We start from the raw sequence: 16,956 nt of genomic DNA on the forward strand, positions 1-16,956 counted from the left end.
CAGGAGAGAGATTTACGTAGAACTCATAAATTAATCTGTAAATGGTATAACAGCTCTAGATGTGAATTATATTATTGTCAAACTCACTAAAGAGGACTTTAAAGTCCAACAGCAGGAGGCAAAGTCCTGTGGCTCTGAAACACAAAGTAATCAGGATAGGAAGCATGTGGAGGGAAGAAAGGACCATCTTGACACTTTCAAGCAAATTTGGATGCAATTTGTTGTAATTAAAGTCGTCTTGGGCAGCGGTAGGTTAAGGAGGCCTGAAGCCAATGTAACTTGAGAGTGAACCGTAAGGGCACTGCGCCCCCTACTGGATGCAAATGCCAATACTGTCTGAATGTCACCATGATCCACACCCATCTCCAGAACCACCACAACTATGGGGTTATGAAACAAAACCGCCACAAATATGGAACAGCACTGGTTCTAAAACTAACAACTTACCAGTTTATACAACTGTACATCAGAATGAATTGCCATGGTTGTTTTTTTTTTTTTTTTTTTTAATGGTGAGAGGTTCAATTACAGTAGCCGCATGGAGAACTCAATCTAAGGTTGCTTACAGCTTTTTCACATTTATAAACAGCATCTACAGAATTATACTTTTTTGGCATAAAGTGTAGTGTGGTGCTGTTGTCCTGACCTAAAGTTTCCAATTCCACTCAAGTATTTCTGATGAAGATACTAACCCTGAACTGATACCCAGCTGTACAGGAGCAGGCCAACAGAGCAGTTACACTGGAATGGAAATGGACTCTAACCTTCCTCACTCTAAGCGGAGTTTGCATGTTCTCCCCACATTTGTGTAGGTTTCCTCCCGGTCCAAAGATGGGTTTCAGGTGGGCTGCTGATCCTGAATTACCCACAGTGGGTGTTTGCGTGTATGTGACACTGCACTGCTCTACCGACAAGTGAATGACTGCAGGGAGTTTAGCATCACCTTAATTGAAGGTGTCACTCAGTAAGGGACCTAATAAGGTTTATGTTAATTCATATCATGGCGAATCGGAAACGTCGTACCGGCTTCTTTTGGAAACTCAATGTGTCGCCGGCCACCGGCTCCGCTCCGGTTGGCGCTCAGTGCCGAGATGCCAGGGTCCTTCACCATCTGGCCCAGTCTGAAGGACACCTGTTATTTACCACATCCCACGTGACACGGTGACGGTGCTGCCCGTGGGTTTCCCACCAAGAACACCAGTGTGAGACAAACCTCATTTCTTACACCTTCTGTGACTGCTTTGTTTGTGACACTAAATCACACGAAATTGTAAGCTGTCAAAGGTGCTGTATAACTAGTTTGTAAGGCTGGTCACTTCTCTACAAGAATAAGTGTAATTTCAACTTCTTGTTATCACTCAAATGACTATTCTAACTGGCTTTTGACTAAAAAATGATATAAACCTTGTGGTTTTAATTGCACTTCAGAGGGAAAAACTAGTATTAGTCACACAATTTAATTTACACCGACATGCATTTATACATTTTTTTAAGAACTTAAATACCTTTGTTTAAGGATATAAATGGCCTTCGCTTTGGTGACATTTTCACAGGAAATCACGCTGCCTCGTTAACACGCAGAAGCTTCTAGAAACAACTGGAAACTGCCGCGCTCAAACTGGCGGGGAACAGGTGAAATAACCGAGGCCTCTTCAATTTGGGGCACGAGCGCGACCCGCGGCCAATCCGGGGCGCCCGCGCGAGCCACGGCCCGGGGAAATCACGCGATACCTCGTCAGAAAACCCTTCAGAAGAGCCCTTAATGAATGCACATAATAGAGAGGGACACAATTAAAGGCCCGCGCTCTAGGTAAACAAAGTTATCTTGACAGGGTCGCGTGGCAGGATCAGATAACATCCAGAAAACGAATTACCTTCCTGACACGCGTCAAAAGCAATAACTAAAGAGGGCCGCAGGAATTCCTGCGCGCGCGCCTCACCGCGCCGTTAGTATGCGGGGGTGGGGGTCTCCGCGGTACCTTCAAATGTATTCATTTATTCAGAGCCCCTCGGAGAAATCAGGGCGCCTTGTTGTCCCTTTTTTCCCCGTGTCCAGATGGAATTTGCGTGAATAACATCTGTTTAGTGAGGCAGAAAATAAGTACAGGACGGCGGGACGCCGAGAGAGCATCGCGCGCGCGGGCGCCGGTGTCACCTTCATCGCGCGCGCCTCGCGCGCCCCCTTCCTCTTTTCCGGCCCTTTGAAGTGCAGCGCGACGCGGGTGCCGTCAGGCCGCCGATAATTCACCCAAAGGCGAGTCCGTGGGCTCCACCAGTGGGGTGAAGGAATGCAGGTGATTATTGCCGCGGTCACAACCGCAACAGCCCCTCCTGCGCGTCTGCTATGTATGGTAATACCTGGCCAGCAGGGGGTGTGGTGGTCAGAGACACTGCCGACCAAATCGGAGGACCTGGGATGGCTCAACCCCCCCCCTCCTCCTCCTCGTAATTCCCGGGGCGCGGTACAAAGCGCAAGACAAACGTGTACATGTTCATATTTAATAATTTTGTGATTAGAAATTGTTGCGTAATCGATGAACCTTCATGCAGCTACTCCTGTGATGTTCATTGGCTCATATGGTGGAATGTGACAAATTGACTTTAGAATCACGTGTCTGCATCCAAGTCTCTCCTGCTGCTGCGACCCACGCGTTATATTTTTCTCTGACACGCATGTCGCTTTGGAGAAAAGCATCTGCCCAATGAATACATGTAAATAAGGCACTACAGAGTCTTATTGTCGCCTTTTTAGTATTTGTTTTTTTACAGTCGAATGTGTTTTTTTTTTTCCCTTAACATTATAACCCTAAAAGAAAATTTTGCCAGGTCTGCCCAGCAACATATTTACAACATGAATCTGCAGTATAAACACAATGCTATTGAACATTCAATGGGCCAGCGGGTGGCATAGCGGTTACAGCTGTCACTCCACAAACAAAGGTTCTTGGTTTGAATCCCTCGCCTACTATTGTACGCATGAACAAGGTAGTCACCCTGAACTGACACAGTAAAAATGACCAAGCTGTATAAATAAGTAAGAGTACAAAACCAACATTATAAGCTGACTTAGAGAAAAGTAACAGTAAACTGAATAAGCAGTAATAATGAGTACAGTAGAGCTGAAATGAGCAGACAGATAAGTGGTAAAACATGGTATAGGACTTGAACTGCACTGATGTGGGTTGAAGGCTGCTATGCAGGTGAGGACCCCTTACCTCCCTGAGCACGGTGCTCTGGTAGCCCCTGTACAGACCCCTTAGGCCCTGCAGCAGGAAGAGGGAACGGTCAGTGTGGGCAGAGCCCAGGCAGCTTTTTCAGGCTGGCTGTGACACTGTGCATGTCAGCGAGAGGGAGTCTGCTGTCGGTGCGAGACGGTCGATCGGAGCCACGTACCTCTTCCCGCAGGGTTCCCAGCAGCACCTGCAGGGTACTGGAGGAGAGCGATGCCTGCGCACGCTGCTTTACCACCTCTGTGGGCACGCGGATCAGACAGGCCACCTGCAGGAGGGGGACAGGAGGTTACCCCTGCGGGGTCAGTCGGATCACAGGTCATCTTCCTTTACAGACCAAGGTAAAATGCTGGCGGCACCCCGAAACACTGTGCAGTTACATCCTGACACACAAAAAGTGTTATTTTTTCCCCCCTCTGTTCTTAATCTGTGTACGCGTATGAGAGTGTGTATGTGTGACTGGGCAAGTAATTACCCGCTGCATGTGGTTGACAATAAGCCCATTAATCACCTGTCCTCAGAGGAGCAGGTAAAGGGGGCTGCTGTTGCTCACGTGCGCCCCCTGCCATCTACAAAGAGGTGCTACAAGCGCCAGACGCTCTGTGTCTATCAACACATACAGACTGTCAGCAATCCAAGTCTGCCATTAATATTTATGGCACTTCATGCTTGGCAAAATCCCGTGTCCCGAAGGCAGCCAGGCAGGTGCCCCCCTGCTACTTTGCCACCCCCTGTATTTCCCATGAATCCGCCTAGCGGAGCAGAAGCATGCAGGAGCCGCGGGGATAGAAAGCAATCTGTGCCCGCTGAGAGCCACGGCCCCCGACTCGGCCCACCGCCGCCACACCGTAATCTCATTGGCTAAAGGGTAAGGTGGAGAGGGCAGGGGCAGCTGGTTGTTCCGCACGGCCGGGGACGCCAGTCTGCCCCCAGGAGGCTCGGGAGGAGGAGGTAGTGCCTTATAATGCCTGCACTATCTGGACTAATGCCTGGAGTTTGGGTCTTCTCGTGTCTTTCCTCCAGGTACTCTGGTTTCCTCTCACAGCCCAAAGACGTGCTTCAGGTGAACAGATGACTCTAAATTGGCCTTAAGTGTGTAAATGTGTGTGTGGGTGGGTGTGATTGCCCTGTGTTACACTGGTGACTCATCCAGGGTGTACCCTCCCTCACACACTATGCTCTGAGAAAGACTCTGGGCCCCCTTGACCCTACATTAGACAAGCAGCTACTGATAATAGATGGATGAATGGATAGATGGAAATGTTTCTTCTGCTATGAGAAGGCAGTGTAAGAGGTCAGAGGTAAGGTCAAATAACCACCGGTCCTTACAGAACACAACATGCTCTCAGGCACGTGTCGAAGATATCACCTGTGCAAAAGGGCGCCAAACCATTAGAGTTTGCAATGAACTTAACGCCGTAACTGAAGGACTTTCGGACAGCGAGATGTGACTTGGAAATTTCCGGGGCCCAATCAAACAAGGACAGATGTGACAAAAAGCTACAAACACCAGAGTCCGGTTTACATGAGAGTAGGAGACTGACGCTGACACGGCTGAAACAAGGTGTGTGTCCTCGTGGCCCTGTACGAAATGGGGACGACAGGCCTGGAGAGAGTTACAAGTCGCCTGTGGAGCATCACTCTTCATCAACACAGAGACCGAGCGGCGTGTCCTTGACGCCCAAAGCGTGTGATGAGACTCCCACCTAGTGGTCAGAGTGTTTTTCCAGCTGGCACATTGAATCAAATTCCCTCCCATGGCATCATGTGGTCAGACACACAGAAATTATTCACTTATCTGACACTTTTCTCCAAAGTGACTTACAGTGTCAGTCTGCTTACACTGATATGGCTTTAGTACAGCTGGGTAATTTTTACTGTATCAACTCAGGTTAAGTACCTTGCTCAAGTGTAGCAGTAGAAGGCAGTAACTCTAACCGCAACGCCCCCTGCTGCGCAGTTATATTAACCCATTGGCAGAGTAACGTTTATAACACAGTCATGGGACAGGGGAAATATGACGCATTTCTCAATCAGACTCCGGGATGTGGATTAGTAATTAGTATTGAGCGTCAATAAACAAATGGTTGCCGAGACAACACCCATCTGTGTTTTCAGCAGGACATCAAAAGTATCAAATATGGAAGTGGCGCTCATAAACAAACAGTTCTGAGCCGGGAGAAGACCGTGTGAAACACGTCCCTGTTTCTGTGACACCCCTCCCCCCCCCAACTAATTGAGTGATAAATCTACAGGCGCCGTCTCTCACAGCCGCGCCGTCGTTCCTCTTTATTTAGACGCCGCTCGGAGCAGCAGCGTTAATTAGAACCTGGGGTCGCGCCGCTGTAAATCCCACTGCGTCACACAGCTGGCACACAGGCTCACACTTCACATCACCGTGGAGACCTATCCGCTGCTGGACACTCTTTCCGAGCTCGTGGACAGCGTACCAGTGCCCCCCACCCCCCACCCCTAATCCCCTCCTCAGGAAAGACCAGGCTGTTTAAACTTGGGGCAAAGTTTCAGGCCTTTCTGACATGAAGCTCACCGCAGAAGTCCGACCATAATCGTCACCAGGAGACACTTATTGTGATGAAGGAGATGATGGACCTGTCCTTCACCATCCAGCATGTTAAACAACCATCTTCACAGGAACCTTGAGCTCATGCTGTAGCACAAACTGCATCATAGACATTGTTCTGCAGAACAATGCTGTGAAAGTAAGTTTTTTTTTTTTTTTGTTTTTAACTTAACCGTACTGTAAGGTGTAGTAAATAGTCCCTGTATAACAGCATGAGTGTGTTCATAGCACATTCCCCATAAGATAAAGGGTCTTTGTCCTCCCAAACACTCACGAAATTCACACGCACCATATTTTTCATGCATTACAAATGTAGAAATGCTGAACAGCTTTTTTAATTCCCATTACAGTTTAAACACTGGCAGCACATAACAGCTGTATTTGACACACAAAAATCAGTGTGAAAATATTCTGAGGGCTTTCAGGCCTGGGCCACTGGTCAAATACTAACAGGGGCTTTGTCCTCACCATCACCTCCGCGACGCATCAACATCATCTTTGAATCGTCCACACAACACCTCCATATATTCATCTCCACATCATTTAAACAACACATTCACAAGGGTCACTTTCCTCTCCAGTTCATCTCCAAATCACCAGCACAACCTCCCTACACATGACGAACCTCCAAGACTGAATCGCATTAGCAGAAACACACAGATCATGCCCACTATGATCCAGCAAGTATGACTGTCCCATTTCTAAACGTGCGTGTGCGTGTGTGTGCGTGCGCCTACAATCAATCCATAATCCATCCATCCCTCCCTCATCAATAATTGCTTGTCCACTGTAGGGTCACGGTTGTCTGGAACCTATGCTGGAAGAACAAGTCATTATGAGTTATATTGTAAAAAAAAAAAAAAGTGTGTGTTGGGGGGTGAAGGCCTCATTAGGGATGCACAATAAATCAGCGGCGGCGCCTCTCGCAGGCTGCGCACGGACTGCTTGCCACGCCCAGTTAAGTGGCTGCCAGCGGGACCGCCTTGTCATGTCACACTGTATTTTCCAGTACATCCTCCGGGAGACGCCGTTTAGAGATGCAGGAGAGGCGCTGCCGCCGCTTGACAAATGAGCTTTCAGAGCAGACGTCAAGCGAACGGGAATGAAGATAAATCTGATATAATGGCTGAATAAGAAGCGGGGCGACGCTGACAGCCGCCATCAGCGGCTCCTGGGCGACACGACGGCCGTCGCTCCGCTTCCACACTTCTTTTAAACAAAGGTTGCGGCGAGCAGGGAAACAATGGTTTAATCTTTTAAAGGACGTCGCTACAGCTGACAGCGCCGGGGATTCGGGGGGGCGGGGGTTACACGCTTGGGCCAGAATGATGGTGGCATTTAGGGCGGGCGCGAGTGACGGACGAGCCTCGAACCCAGAGCACATCCACGAGGGGGAAATGGTCTTTTTCTCAAAGCCATCTCAGAGCATCAGTGATAAAAGATGGTGAACAGTGACAATTCTAGGGACAAAATAAGAGCTGCCCGGAGAACGCGGTAAACGACGCCGAAGTCGTCCGTCTTTGTTGTATTGCTGTAGACAGCATGGAATCGAAACCGCGACAGGATTTTCTCCTCTTCTTCAAGTGTCATAACACAGGCCCATCTGGGGCGTCTTCTCCGAGACTGAAGCATTATTATATTGCATCCTGGGAGAAGGCATGTTGTGGGGTCATGTCCCAGGGTTCAGATGCTTCGAGGATCAAACCAACATGGAGCTGGAGACCCCAACTGTTTCTTCAGTCTGTTCCCAACAAGATTTTGAGAAAGGAGTCCCCATCTACCCACCAATTCATCCATGAATTTATCATCCATCTGTCCATCCCTCCATCAATCATCATTCAATCCATCACCATCCATCTTCCACCAATCCATCAATCAATCCGTCCATCATCATCCATCTTCCAATCAATCAATCCATCAGTCCTTCCATCAATTCATTCATCATCCATCATAATTCACCTTCTGTCAATCCATCGATCCATCATCATCATCCATCCATGTTCCAATCTTCCCTCCATCAATTAATTCATCATCCACCAATCACTTTAACCCATCATCAATGAATCCACCCTTTATCTACAAACCCTTCATCACTTATGAACAACTGCAAATCCAATGTAGGGTCGCGGTGGTTATGTTGACAAAAAACAATGTTGTGTGTATGTGTGTGGTGAAGAATTCCATTATGTATCAATGAAAAGAGGCTGATTTGTATTCGGTGCCAGGCAGGAGATGAGCGGAGATGGAATGCGGCTCCTGTCACTGTGTGTAATGTGCTCACCGCCGGGAGCCCGTGGGACGCGCCTCCTCCTGCTCGGCCTCAATTTCTCCTCAATTTGGGGACAAAATGGGAAAAAGGCACATTTTCGGGAAGCTATATCACGGGCGTTTCGCCACTCCTCAAAAACCATTAAATTGATCACGGTGCGACCTAAGCGACGTGTGGAAAAATCCGGAGTCGCCGGAGAAACTCCAGCTGCACTTTCACTCGGGCAGCCGCTCGGGTTCAACTTCCTGGGGGGGGCTCTGCAAGGTGCGCGAACATTGCTTTGATTGGCATGTTAATGTCAGACGCAGCAAGACGCAAAGATCAAACCAAATCCCACAAAGCCGAGCGCCGCCGATGCCGGTATTCCCGGCACTCAGAAAGGGGGCTGCGTGTTTCTCAAGTACGGAGGAAAAGTTAAGGGTGAAGTAGTTTAATGTAAAATACACTTTCTCAACAGCCGTTTAGAAAAGTCGGCAGTAAAAACCTAAAGTACGGCAACTGTTGGCATCCAACTACAAACTAATTTATTGCAACTACACCTGTTTACCTCTCACGCTGCTGCTATTCCCATCTCCGTTTACATTTTACTTACACACCTTTATGGGATCTTCCTCAAAACGTACGATACACACGTTATTGCTTTGGATGTTAGGTTCTCTATGTCGAATGTGTCTGGAGGAACCTCCACCAAGTCAAATTCCTTCCATATGCAAATGTACTTGGTGATAAAATAGGTAAAATAAATTATGTGCCACACCAGTCAAGAGTTTGCAAATACACATATCGTCTGATCAAGAAATAAGTCCACATCTCGTCCCAGCAATTCCCAGAGATGTAGAACACTTGTGGATGATGATGATGATGATTATTATTATAGCAGACACTTTTCTCCAACTGAGAAATACCACTTTACATCCGTGCACTAAACTATTCACAGTGCTTGATTTACCTATTCCCCAGCTGGGTCACTTTTACTGCATCAGTTCAGGGTAAGCACCTTGCTAAAGAGTATTAGAACAGGAGGTGGGATTCAAACCAATGTCCTTGAGGTTGCAGGGCACCAACTCTAATCGCTGCTTTTACTCTTCTGTCCAGCTGATCCCCATATAGGTACTACCCAGGTGTACTCTCACTTTACACTGGTACTGCAGTGCAAAGTGAGAGTACACCTGGGTAGTACCTATATAGTTCCTTTACAGCATTTTCTACTGTAGAACCCCCTTGATCAAGGTACTCTCCCTGAACTGATACGGGGGAGGAAAAAAAAAACACCACCACCCAGCTCTATAAGAGGGTGAATCAGAATAAGTAGCTAAACATTGTAAGTCGCTCTGGAGTAAAGCGTCAGATAAATGAACGAGCTGTAAATGTTGTGAGGAGAAGGAGGAGGGATAGGGCTACCATGTGACCAAGAAGTTCGCCATGTGTCCCGTGGCCCCCCGCGTACCGCTCCGATTGACTCGTAACGGATCTGAAGGAGGAGAAAGTCCTGAAGTGTTGCACAAGCCGGAGGATGTTCTCATCTTCTTGTGTTCTCCTTCTCCAGGCGGCCCCAGAGGACTCGGGGCGGGGGGGCGGGGACGGGATTTTGCAGCTAAGCCCCGGCTTAGAGCCTTTGAGCAACAGAACACGTACCCAGAATGCACTCTGATTCCACCCGGGCTCAGCTCAGCGCATCCCTCTTTTGAAGTGTAAACCCCCCCAGCGGGGCGAAGGGTCGGAGACAGTCCGCCCTCTTTTCGACCTCGCCCAATTAGTGGTGGGGCTCTGTGTCAACGACCGCGCACCGGAACATCAATCCTTCACGCCACAGTTTCATAACAATATTCAGGAAAAAATGGGAAAATTAACAAGCCTAAAACTAAGAGGGTTAATGCTAAATATCAGTAATATTCATCCTGTTCTTCACTTATGACATGGGCGACTGCTGAGAGCCAGACTTACGACGGCCGTCCCGTGAACCTTATTGTGATAATAGAGTCCTAACGTCTAAGGAAACGCTCTTCTGCTGCACGATAAAATCCATATCTGTTATTGTTTGGCTCTCAGTCAGCGTTTGGGAATCTATCAGCGACTGCATTGTGTGAACAAATCTCCTTGTTTGCAATTCCCTTCACGGAACTTCACGTACAACGTCTAGTACGAAAGTCACTGTTCTGCTGGTGCTGAGAAGAAAAAGCAAAAGAAACTGATTTAAAAAATGAAAGTTAAAAATAACAGTGCAGCATGAAAGTATAACGCTGCACTATATTTACAATATCATTCTGTATTAGTATTATTTTAACATCAATAATGTGACAAATTAGTGAAAAATAGACCAAAGCCCTATTACACAATGTAGCATTCGTTCACGTTCATTGTTAATATATTATCATCCTTATGGTTTATATAATACGGTATACGCAATATGCCCCGTGAACTTTTGAAGAGATTTATCCGTACGCAACGGTGCCGCTGCCGCGGAGCTCTCGGGTTCCTGGGCTTCGGGCCATCAGACTGAACCAGTAGAGGAAACTGAGCCTCTGTGCCGCTTTAGAGAGTAAATCCCCCGACAAAATCGAGGAGTCTGGGGCCTCACTGAGAAAACAGCTAAGTCAATACGCAGTAATGAGTTCTTATTTACGCAGCTGGCGAGGAAACGCTCAGATGCCCCGAGTGCCACATTGCTCGGCTGGGTCCGGACGGCGAGCCACAGATACCAGGGTAACCTTCGCTCGCCGCGTTTGAGGCAAGTATGCAAAGAGGCTGAGCGCTTTCTTCACGGGCCCAAAAACTCGAGAGAAAGGGGAACGAAAAAGGGAGGGAAGAGGGAGGACGAGGGAGGGTGGGAGAGAGACCTACGATTTCCCCCAAGGAAGCGGCGATCATGTGGGCGAGGGGTGCGATTCGCGGGTCTGCAGAGAAGCGCAGCAGGGACTTGGTGGCCTCGTAGGTGACGAAGAACGCGGCAGCTGAAACCAAGCAGAACCCAGCATATTAGGACCAATTAGTCAAAGCGAAGCCATTAACAGGTCCGCCAGCACTGGGGGGGAGGGGGCACTGACAACGCTAAAATTAATCGTTCCCCCCTCCCCGTGTGACCTGTGCGAGCAGCGCCCACCAAGACTGCAGCCCACAGTCAGGACAGAGAGCCAGTTCACTTGTTACCATCATCATCATCTTGCTGCTCAGTCGGTGCTTTCGCTTAAAATCACTCTCAGATTGACCCTTTAGCAGGACATATTACTGAGGAAATACCTTTACCAAGGGTACTACAGCTGTGCACTGATGGGATCTGATATAGCAACCTTTGGGTTTCATAGTTCCTTAAGCACAATACAACCTGTAACTATGAGGTTTTTACAGTATTTTACACCACGCGTGAAGTTACAGCACAAATAACGTTCCACACCTCTTTTTGTTTATCTATTGCTGCTATTATTATTTCTTCACCCAGCTAAAGCTTTTCTCTAAAGCAGCTTACAAAGTCACAATACTTATTATTTACCCCTTTATACTGGGTAATTTTTACTGTGTTGATTCAGTAAAAATTAAAAATAAAGGGGTACTACAGCAGCAGGTGTGATTCAAACCTGCAACCTTCAAGTGAAAGGTGATGCCTCTAACCACTGCGTCAACTACTGTAGCCATGCAATGAAGTTTTTATTCAAAAATACATTAAAGCCAATTTATCGTTTCATTTCGTTGCTCTGCCATCAGCCCCTGTACGGTGCAGCTGATGATCGGAAACCCATACACACAAGCGGTGACAGCTTTCAGAAGAAGTCTCTTGTTAGACTCGAACCCTTGTGTTTGACAGGTATGTGGGCTCACCGTTGGGGAAGGAGCCTACGGCAGCAGAAGGGACCCCCACGTAGATGCCCCGGAAGCCCCCGGCTTTAGAGAAGCCCCGCTGGCTCTGCAGCCTGGTCTTGATGGTGTCCAGAGGAAAGAGCGTGAGGTCCACACACATCCCCGCGCAGCCGCCGGCCTGTCACGCACAGAGACGCACGTAGGTGAGCAGCTGCACGGGTCATGTTGCAGCACTGCTGACTGGGCTTCTGTTTGTGTGGTACATGGCCTTCGATGTACCCCACACGAACGCGCAGGCGTGCGTGCGCGCACACACACACACACACACACACACACACACACACACACACACACACACGTTATTATTGTCCCGTCCTCTTTCTCATCACTAAATAAGTTTAGTCCCGTTCCGCATCAAGTGATCTGTTAAGACACCCGAAAGGAGCTTGAGAGTTCACCCTGAACAGTCCTATTTGTCTTATAATCCAAAGCTTTTATTTTAATTTTCCCCTCAGTTAACATAATGCTTTTAACTACATCAATGAATGAAGGACCTCCCACGGCCACTGCCAACTCCATCCGATTTCTTTTTTTAATACTTTTAACCTCAAAAGGCCCCCAAACGCACAAATATCTGGGCATAATATCTTAATGTTGATAACATCAGTCATCACATGCTGCTGAAATACATTTACATTTATTCATTTAGCTGATGAGTTTCTCCAAAGTAGCTTTCAGCGTTAAGATACTTGCACTGATTTACCCATTTATACAGCAGGATCATTTTACTGGAACAATTTAGAGTAAGAATACTGATCCAGGGCACTACAGCTGGAGGTGGGATTCGAACCTGTGTCTGTGGAGAACAAGAGGGCACCCGCTGACACAATGTAGCGATTTTCTGCCACTTTAGAAGAACTCTGGCACAGTTTAAAGTACCATCTGATACCGAAGCTGTGCCCTCCCTCCCTTTTAGGGCAACATCATCATGATGTCAGTTCTGACGCTACACGACCCCACCTGCAGCCCCCCAAGAGGGAAAAACTGCAGTGGTACCCAGTTGGACTACATCTCTCTGAACCTTAACCTGTAATAATTCAGCAGATTATGGTGCTCTTAGTTTGAAACCAAAAAAGTGACTCAACTTCTTGACACATGACATTTTTTTTTTTTTTTTTTTTAAAAAACAACTCATTATCAACAACAGGCCTCACCTGAGGAGGTTTGTTTACACTGTAAATGATTCATTCAATCATTTACCAGACACTTTTCTCCAAAAAAATACTTACACGTGTGTAATTTTATTGGAGCAGTTAAGTACATGTTAGCAGTGTCTGTCCGTATTTGTTTTAAGACATCTGACGGCTCAAACGATGGTTTAACGTCCATCGTACTACTACTAGCAGCAGAACTTCACATCGAATTAGACGAAATCAATTAAGAAACAGAATTACCACGAGCGACGCTGTGAACTCCCTCCTGTCCATGTTTACACACAAAAACGAACTCTTTCGAAGGCTGTTTTGCTCCCTGAGCGCCCGATCTCCTCTCCTGCAGCCCGGTATACGCAGTAACACTACACACGATACACAGTAAGCGTGCGCCTGAAGGACGCCGCCATATTGGAAATGTCACGTGATGTGTGACGTAAGGGTAACACGACCAATCAGCGGGCCGCATGCACGAGGAACCCGGAAATTAGAGATGGGATTCTGCGAAGGCGCGAGGTGGAATAATAAAATAATCCAATCACAGTAAATGAATGTTGCCAGGGAATAATTTTTTAATTTATTCCGTAATTATTACACATCTGTACCTGTTGTAATTGCGTTAAGTCCCCCGGTGATAATGAGTGAAAAGATTGTGTGCCTGTTTCATTATTCTGTTGAGTAACCAGGTTTATGACAATCTTATCTTCTATCATCATAAATCAGGATTGTTTTTATTTATTACTCTTTATTATCTGACATCTCTGTCCTGCGTGATCTGCAATGCTACAAAACCGACTTTGCAGTGATTTACCCTTTTATACAGCAAGGAAGTTTTTACTGTATCGCGGTATTACAGCAGCAGCAGGGGTGAGGATTCAAACCAATAACCTTCAGGTGGGTCTAATCACTGCAGTAACTGCTGCCCCCAGAGAAGGGTGACCTAGTACTTTACCTGGTTACCCCAACCACGGTGCTGGTTGGTTTTCAGAGATCAGGGCCAGCAAACCTGGAACACGGTAAATCTCCGTGTTTACTGTCCTTCCTCTGACCAGTATCATGTGGCCTCACAGAGTGTGGAGCCCAGGGGTAAATGACCGTATGGCATTAAATTTCATCACACAACTCAGAGCAAACAGTGTGTGTTTGGACGTGGGTTCGATCCCAGTTGTGCACGTGAACGTGGGATGTTATCTCCAGGTGCTCTGGTTTCCTCTCAGAGTCCAAAGATGAATGTTTCAGTTGAACTGGTGACTCTAAACTTCCCACAATTTGTGTGTGTGTGAGATTACCTTGAGATCGACCGGCGTCCCAACCGGGGATAGGCTCCGGACCACAGTGACCCTGCATTAGACGAGCAGTTATTGATAACAGGCAGTTCCTCTTAATTTCCTAATTATGTTTTATTGGTAATAATAATTTGACATCGTTATACAACACAGTTCGCGGTCGATCGGCGTTAAACTCCAGTTCTAAAGAAGGCCGAACGAAAATCTGATGAAAAGATCAACAACAGGTGGCAAAATGAAAGGGGAACATGTGGAGACCTCAGGTGCAGAAGCGCTTCGCTCTTTAGCTCGTGATCAAGAATTCTTCACTTCTTTATTGTTTTGGGAAAATCTTCAACTTTGGAAAAAGCCACTAAGCCGAAAAAATGGAAGCGGGAAGCAATGACACGGAGAACAAAACTTTGAAGTGAGAAACATCTGGCATTAATGTGCGAAGCTCCCCCCTGTATTCACAGTCTGTGAACTTATATTTGCATGTTAAATGTATTCATGGAGCGAAGCCGCGACGCCGGACTCGGTGCTCCACCGTATTCGGACCACTTTTTCTTCATCCACATTAAACGGAACACCGAGCAGCACGTGACCCCAGGTCCAGCGAGAAGTGCGGGAACGGAGCCGGACATCAAAGCGGTCGCTCGGTCCCATTAAACACAGACATCGGCATGAATACAGTATGTGTTTGCATTATGAAACGTGTTTTCGGGACATATTTGAGGCCGATGAGCCACGTTAACCCATCGTCTTGGGGTCCTGTCCCATCCATTTGTCACGGTCTTCGGCGTGCGGTGTCCGGGCGGCCATGTGGCTTCCTGCCTCCGCTATTCATCACCTCCTGTCACCATGTAAACGAGGGTGGTGCTGGGGTTCAGGTTTGGGGAAACATTGGGATGGGGTGGGATGGGGTGGGGTGAGATGGGGAGGTGGTACTGGGAAATGCAGGAAAAGTGCAATTTATGGATGGATGGATGGATGGATCTACATACTTATCCATACTGGCATATCCAGTAATGTGCGATGTGTGAGGGCACGTGCTGATACCCCTGCAGCTGGGGGTTATGTACGGAGCAGGGAGAGGTTCTCAAGGTATTTTTTAGAAAGTAAGATGACTCAGTCAGACAGACAGCAGCTTCGCACTTTGTGTGTTACAATATCTGTCCATCTGTTCTCAATAGCCGCCTGTTCACTGCAGGGTCCCGGTGGTCCGGAGTCTATCTCGGAAGCACAGGGCGCAAGGATGAGTAGGGTACACCCTGGACAGGACAGCAGTCCATTGCAGTGCATTAATTCACTTTTTATTAAGTATTGGTGTCGTGGCTCATTCTCTTTGTACACAAACAGTGATGAGATAAAGATGAATTTAATTCATTGTTTTTCTTAGGCCCAGATCAAAGCGTCTTCGCTGTTTCATTGTCTAGTGTCTCAGAGTTCAGTATGAGTTACTGAATGAGACCAGTGTGTGTGTGTGTGTGTGTGTGTGTGTGTGTGTGTGTGTGTGTGTGTGTTTTCAACATTTCATGACATCCTCTCTGCGCAAGAAAAATGAAGAAACCAGCTCATCAAAATGTATTACACGTTTTACCGAGTTCATCTGATTCCTAGCCAGTGTTTCTCGGGGAAGAAAAAGGGAAATGAATATTAAATGAAGTCCTGATGAATATTCTAATTTGTGTTTTACTTGAAATTCAAGTACATGTTTTGTGTTGCCGGTGTGTTCCTCGCGCAGGCCTTCATGTGTGTTCTGGATCTGAGGCGCGATGACAAGACCGCGCGCTCTGTGTGGCCGAACGTTGGCTCAACCCCCCCCCCCCCCCCCACCGTCACCGGGAAACATCAGCCATTAACTTCGCTATTCATCATTCTCAGTGCACCCATGACCTCTTAAAGTTTTTTAAATGACGGTGATTCCGTGTGTCCTTGGGCGTGATGCTGCTCAGTGTGTGTTTTGTGCTTATTGCCTAAGAACAGGGACTGGACCGGGTCGGGTCACTCAATTTGCGCTGGATTGATTTCATCTCAGGCCCCCGATTGATTTGTGCCAGTGCGGACCACTGATGTTTGAGTCCTTCGCTCCAATCAATGATGGGAGCAGGTAATCTATCATCCTGTCATATCCTGTTTTCTTCTTTGTCTTTTTTTTTAGGGGGGGGAGGGGGTTGGAGTGCGCCTGCTAACCCTGAACACGTTTTGCAGTTTAAACATCTCAGCGACTCCGCAAGTGTTTTTTTTAGGCCTAAGCAAAACAGTGTATGATGTTGCGTCCTGCAGTTTTCCGAGTTTCAAATTATTTTTCAAATGAATTATACAATCAACTTCAAATATGATCATGTTTGTGTCCAGAAGAGTGAAATTTTAAAAAAATTTTCACCAGACTGCATTTTTGGGTTTCATAATGTTTGTCTCCCTCTTGTGGCTTTCCAGTGAACAGCATGTTAGGGGTTAAACTCTGTCTCATGAGGAATTTATTTTAACCGCTTTTGATGAGGCCTTTGTGAAATATTTTGCTATGTCTCAGTGTCTTAGTAATGTTTCTCTATTTGGTGGAATAAAAAGTGTGAAATAGGGTGGAGCAATACTTGACAGACAGCCC

The 16,956-nt window shown here is 47.1% G+C and overlaps 1 protein-coding gene across 8 annotated transcripts in view; it reads right to left on the reverse strand.

Moving 5' to 3' along the window:
• slc25a26 (solute carrier family 25 member 26) overlaps positions 1-13,484 on the reverse strand; it is a 44,642-nt gene extending 31,158 nt beyond the window's left edge. For 3 of the 8 annotated variants that reach the window (XR_001965229.2, XM_018734096.2, XM_018734097.2), the window contains exons 1-5: positions 13,327-13,444; positions 11,894-12,050; positions 10,922-11,031; positions 3,394-3,498; positions 3,216-3,263 (exon numbers count right to left, since the gene is read on the reverse strand). Coding sequence is in view for 7 of the 8 variants with exons in the window: in XM_018734096.2 (XP_018589612.2) it covers positions 3,216-3,263; positions 3,394-3,498; positions 10,922-11,031; positions 11,894-12,050; positions 13,327-13,359 (453 nt within the window). In the remaining variant the exon portion in view is untranslated. Of the gene's footprint in view, positions 1-3,215; positions 3,264-3,393; positions 3,499-10,921; positions 11,032-11,893; positions 12,051-13,326 lie in introns of all 8 variants that reach the window. The other 5 variants (XM_018734092.2, XM_018734093.2, XM_018734091.2 and 2 more) reach the window with 4 other exon arrangements.
• Positions 13,485-16,956: the final 3,472 nt, after the last annotated feature.

Source organism: Scleropages formosus, chromosome 22 (assembly GCF_900964775.1).
Source record: "Scleropages formosus chromosome 22, fSclFor1.1, whole genome shotgun sequence".
In the NCBI taxonomy this organism is placed as follows: Eukaryota; Metazoa; Chordata; class Actinopteri; order Osteoglossiformes; family Osteoglossidae; genus Scleropages; species Scleropages formosus.